General features: G+C 41.9%; 1 protein-coding gene across 1 annotated transcript; it reads left to right on the top strand.

Moving 5' to 3' along the window:
- Positions 1–2,116: 2,116 nt before the first annotated feature.
- Positions 2,117–5,433, top strand: LOC121917896 (uncharacterized oxidoreductase C663.09c-like; the record flags this gene model as incomplete). Its single annotated transcript, XM_042444013.1, has 3 exons — positions 2,117–2,348; positions 4,591–4,642; positions 5,284–5,433. Coding segments are annotated over exons 1-3 (346 nt in total), but the record flags the coding sequence as incomplete, so codon positions are not given.
- Positions 5,434–5,437: the final 4 nt, after the last annotated feature.

Genomic DNA, 5,437 nt, shown 5'->3' with positions numbered 1-5,437 from the left:
CTTGAGTGCCTTTGGAGAAACAGGGGACCGATTAAACACACACACATATATATATATATATATACACACATATATTATATGTACTCACACACACACACATATATATACACACATATAACATATAGACACAATATATATATACATATATACATATAATATATGTGTGTGTGTATATATATATATATATATATATGTACATATAGGTGTGTGTATATATATATATATATATATATATATACACACATATTATATACACACACATATACATAAATATATAGAGGAGCATAGAAGCTCTTTCCTTGTCAACCCCTTTCTCTCTCTCTCTCCATACCTGTCTCTTTCCTCTCAGCAGCTGCAGACCAGCATGCAATCCTTTCGCCTCACACCCAACCTTGCTGCAGATATCTTTTAGCCCGCCCACTCCCTCAGCGCCTAATCGCGATTGGTGGCAAGAGCTGCTCATCAGCGTCAGCCCGCCCACTCCGTCGGCGCCAGATCGATGTACTAAATGACCATTGGTGATAACGGCTGCTCGTCAGCTTCCATCCCGCCCCAGTCTTGTTAACGTCATAGGCCCCTTCATGCGGCTGATGCAACGGCCCTGAAACAAAGTCACGTGGTCTCCCCGGAAAAGGGCTGAAGGCGGCTTGGAGGCAGCCATTACGGGAAGAACATTTTGGTCCTCCAAGGGTTTTGGACTTCAGTTCCCAGAAGCCTTAGCCCTTTGAGCCAACCATCAGGAATGATGGGAGTTGAAGTCCAAAATAACATGAAAGCCTAACGTTTAAGAGAAGATACTGTTTTTTATTTTGTTTTGACCAATGACCACTGGTCTGTTAATAGCAAAAAAAAGAAAGACTGAGTCCACATTACAGGAATAACCCAATCTGACACCGTTTTAACTGCCCTGGCTCAAGGCTATGGAATCCTGGGATTTGTAGTTTTCTGAGCCATTCAGCCTTCTCTGCCAGAGAGCTCTGATGTCACAACAAACTCCACTTCCCAGGATTTCATAGCTTAAAGCATAGCAATCTTCAGGTTTCAAAGGTCATGGAAACCCCTTTAGGTGGAGAGGGGTTGATTCTATGCCCCCCAAGAGTTCCCTGGAAAGCATTTGGGGGTCAGAGCCTTGCAATTATATTGCTTTCATTGCTCCATCCCAAAAACAGAAGCCCTCTTCAGAAAGTGAAGGTGCTTTAAAAGAGAAAGAGCGGACCACTGTTGTTGAAAATGAAGTGTGCCAATCAAACATTTATGGTACTATGAACTAAATAGCTGATCTGAAGGTCTTCCCATTAAATGCAACAGGAGCATGGAATCCAGGATTCAAAATCCAAATCCCAATGGAGTATGTCTGTGTATGCGCCTTCATGTTGCCTGCCGACTTATGGCGACCCCATGAGTCTCACAGGATTGCTAACATTTTATAACTTTACAGTGCTAAGCTATTTAAACGATCCTCATGGCCAATATATCACCTTAAAAAATAAAATTAAAAAATTGCTCAGCTAAAATAAAGAAATAAAAATTCAATTTAAACCGAATTCCCCCACATACCCTGCAGCAAACCCCTGAATAGAGCACTCTGAATCCTCTGTTGTATATTTTGATTCTAAGTGATATATTCATGTGAAAACTAGGAAAGAACCAAGAGTCAAGAGCAGAATGAATTGCCATACCATCCAAGAGTTTAAAAAGATGACTTAGGTCAACAGGCTAAATAGTCCAGTACTCCTTAATCAGACTGACAGCTAACTTCTAAGGGCTTTCCCAGCCCAGAAAACCTAGGTATTTTAGCAAGAGTTGTCAGCATGCAAAGCATGCAAAAGCAGCTGCTGGAGTACTGAACTGATGCCTACCATTTTGTGACCTCTCTTTGCATAATTTCATATCCTTCAGGAATATGAATGTCAGCATGCAATACATGCAAATGCAGGTGCTGGAGTACTGAACTGATGCCTACCATTCCATGACCTCTCTTTGCACAATTTCATATCCTTCAGGAACACTTATTCAGTTCAGATACACCTAAATAGTTAACCAAGGCGTGCTCTTTCCTGGATGAGACATAGGTATAATAGCCCCAGGCAGGTGAACAGAGAAGGCCAAAGGTAAGTGTATCTCTTGCTCAGCAGCACTGATCTGTATTTACCAATTCAATGAACAAAGTCCAGCTACTAAAAGAGTGAGAGTGAAGGGCCAGGATGGCTCCACTGGCTCGCAGCGTTCTTGTGACAGGCTCCAACCGGGGAATTGGGCTGGAATTGGTGCGACAGCTTGCAGAGATGACAGATCCGCCAGAACACATCTTCGCCACGTGCCGAAACCCTGAAGGACCCAAGGGAAAGGTTTGCTGACAGGTTGTTTCAAAATGTGTGTGGTGTTGAAGGGTTTTCCGGGGAATGACTTTCCTGTAAGTTGATTATGGTACAAGTTGCCCCAGAACTCTGGTTACCGTAATTCTATTCAGACATTGCTGACCTGAAGACATAAATATGGCATAACCTGTCAAGTGAGGTATACATTTTTAAAATAATTGTTAAATGCCTGGAAGAATAAGAAGATAGCCTCTGGGGAAGGCACTGGCAAACCTTCCCTGAACAAATCTTGCCAGGAAAACGCCTTATGGTTGCCATAAGTCAAGAAATGACTTGAAGGCACACAACACACACGTTGCTCTGACAGCAGTATTCATGATATCTGAGGCCATTTCCAGATGGGAGAGAGGCTCCCAAAAAGTCTCTGGAAGTGCCAGGTTTTGTTTCTGCACAGAAGGATTTTATTTTGGCAACCCCTATGATGTTTTCCTCATACCAAAGCATTTTCTGGGAAAGTTGGGCATTGTCAAAAACTTTTTTATTCCCATTCCCCAGGTTGGTTTAAATTAACCCAGCACTTTCTAAAATGAAATGGATTGGTTGCTCGCTGTGTATTTCTGGGTCTTCACACCCAATAAAGCAAGCAGCTAGTTAAATCCAGCTGTTTCCTAGACAAAGATTCAACAGAGATCAAGTGAGAAGAAAAGGAATGTTAGCACTAAAATAAAATGCTAATGCTTAACTAGTATAATATTCCCAAAGCGCTTTATCATTTTGGGCACAACGCCTTAATATTTTTTTTCTTTTAAAAAAAAGTTATTTGGAAATGGATGAAAGTCGGTCTCTGAAATGTTGCATGAGACTGGATGTGACATGCAAAAAGTCAGAAGGGGAAGGACACAAGGAAGGAAGGGAAACCCAGGGATATTTCAAGAGGGGAGTAGATAAAGGAACAAGAAAACCTATGAATCTACAGATACAATTAAAAGAAAAAGAACCGAAAATTCTCAGTATCTTGACAGAGTCTGGTTTTGCCCTGAGACTCCTTGGCAAGAGCTTTCCTGGGAGAGAGATCCTGGAGAGAATCCCAGGTCACTTTAAGCTTTGATCATCCAAGCTGAACATGCCCTCTCTCTGGCCACTTGGTTTACTGCTGGCAATGGAGATGATCTGAATGAAAGCAGAGGAGATGCAGAGGCAAACCAAGGCAAGGCTGCCTTGGGGGAAAGAGCAAATTGTACCTCTTTTTCCTTGCAGTCAAAGTAAATTGTTCCTCCAGTCGAGGGATAGGAAAGTGCAGCCACATGTGGTCTGCCAGACCCATAAGAGTTCCCCCCACCTCAAGCCTCTGGAGACCCATATCCAGATGATTCAGAGGACCTAGAGCCCTCAGTAAAGCTTGTTGCAGCTGAGAGATCAATTAGCCCATAATCACCCACTGAGTTTCATGGTTCAGATGGAATAAACTTTGGATCTTCTGTATCCCAGTTCACAGTCTATTAGCGTCGCCAGGTTTCCAAAAGAGCAATAAGAGACAAATGAAATTCATGACAAGCAAAGCTGACAAGGAAGTAGCTATTAACTAGTTTGAGATCTAACCAAAGGCGAGATGAAAGTTCTGATTTCAGTTAGTCTCAACATGTATTCCTCTGTAAAATTAAAATTTTCTTCAGCTTCATAAATTAAATAATGCACACATCTTTGTCTTTATGGAGGGCCCAGACACTCAAAATGCTGGATTTTTTTGGTGGCCTGTTATGTCTATGTAAAAAGACAAGCTTTTCAACCCTCAAATGTGGGACATCCCTCATAATAAGGGATGTCTGTTAGTCCTATAAAAGATAAACTTTTCAGCCCTCACATATGGCTGGCTCTTGACTATGGATTTTATCACACAGGAAAAATCGGGGATTTAAACGGCAAAAATCTAGTGAAAATTGCACAACTGCAATTAATCATTTCACACCACATTGCGCTTAAAGTGCCATTATCCCAGGAATAAACATTCATGGGGAAATCATTCATGGGGAAATCCTGTGAATGATTTGTTGATGGTTTATTGCCTGTTTATTCCCGAGATAATGGCTCTTTAATCGCAATGTGTGTGAAAATGTTAATCATGATTGCAGGATTTTCACACGATTTTCACTGTTTAAACCCCCGATTTTCCCCATGTGATAAAGTCCTAAGAAAGTAAATAATAATATTCCAAACTATTTACCTCCCCCCTGCAGTTCTCTTCTCACAACTATTTTTCTGTCTCCAATTTCAGGCCCTGCATGATCTGGCTGACAAACACCCCAACATTCATGTGATTCAGCTAGGTACGAAATTTATCTATTGCAGTCATGGCGAACCTTTTAGAGACCAAATGCCCAAACTCAGTGGCGTTACTGTATCAAGTGTCACCCGATGCCAGGGAGCAGGGACTTCTAGGGGCAGGATCTCTGGGGGTGCTGGCTCTGGCACACATGCCATGGGTTCTCCATGGCTGATCTATTGCCTCACTGTCTCCTTCTGTCAGTGAGGAAACCTCTCTATTTAAATGAATATGCACTATGCACAATTTGACAGTTCTGCCTGTATGTTTTGTCATTTAAATTTTTATACCTGAGTTTAAAGTGTATTGAAGTGTTCATCAAATGATTAATCCATTAATGGAAATCTGATGTACATTGGCTGCTCACACGCATCAACCCAACCATCTAAGATAGACAAGAGTAAAAGCTGGAGATACCTCATGTACGTTTGATAATTGTACAGAAGAGAGATTTTAGTGGGTGATGCTTGTTACCTGGTTGCATGACAAACACAACTGCTAAAACTCCTTCTTCTATACAACTATTAAATGTTCAGCAGCTATCTTCACTTTTCAGTCTGGCAACCCTAAGCAGCTCTGCAAAACACAAACGGTTACATTTTCAGTCTTATGCCTGCCTCATTTGCTGTCATTTCTGCATGGAAGAAGTGGAGAGCCAGTCCAGTGTGGAGTCTGCCGTGCCAGCGGTGGAATCTCATCTGAAGGGCAAGGGCCTGAATCTGCTCATCAACAACGCAGGTGTGAACTCCTATGCCACACTGCAAACTGTGGAGCGGCAAGAAATGTTGTCTGCATTCAA

Source organism: Sceloporus undulatus, unplaced genomic scaffold (assembly GCF_019175285.1).
Source record: "Sceloporus undulatus isolate JIND9_A2432 ecotype Alabama unplaced genomic scaffold, SceUnd_v1.1 scaffold_1484, whole genome shotgun sequence".
Taxonomy (NCBI): Eukaryota; Metazoa; Chordata; class Lepidosauria; order Squamata; family Phrynosomatidae; genus Sceloporus; species Sceloporus undulatus.
The sequence above is the reverse complement of the archived record's forward strand: the minus strand, read 5'-3'. Positions and strand labels throughout refer to the sequence as shown.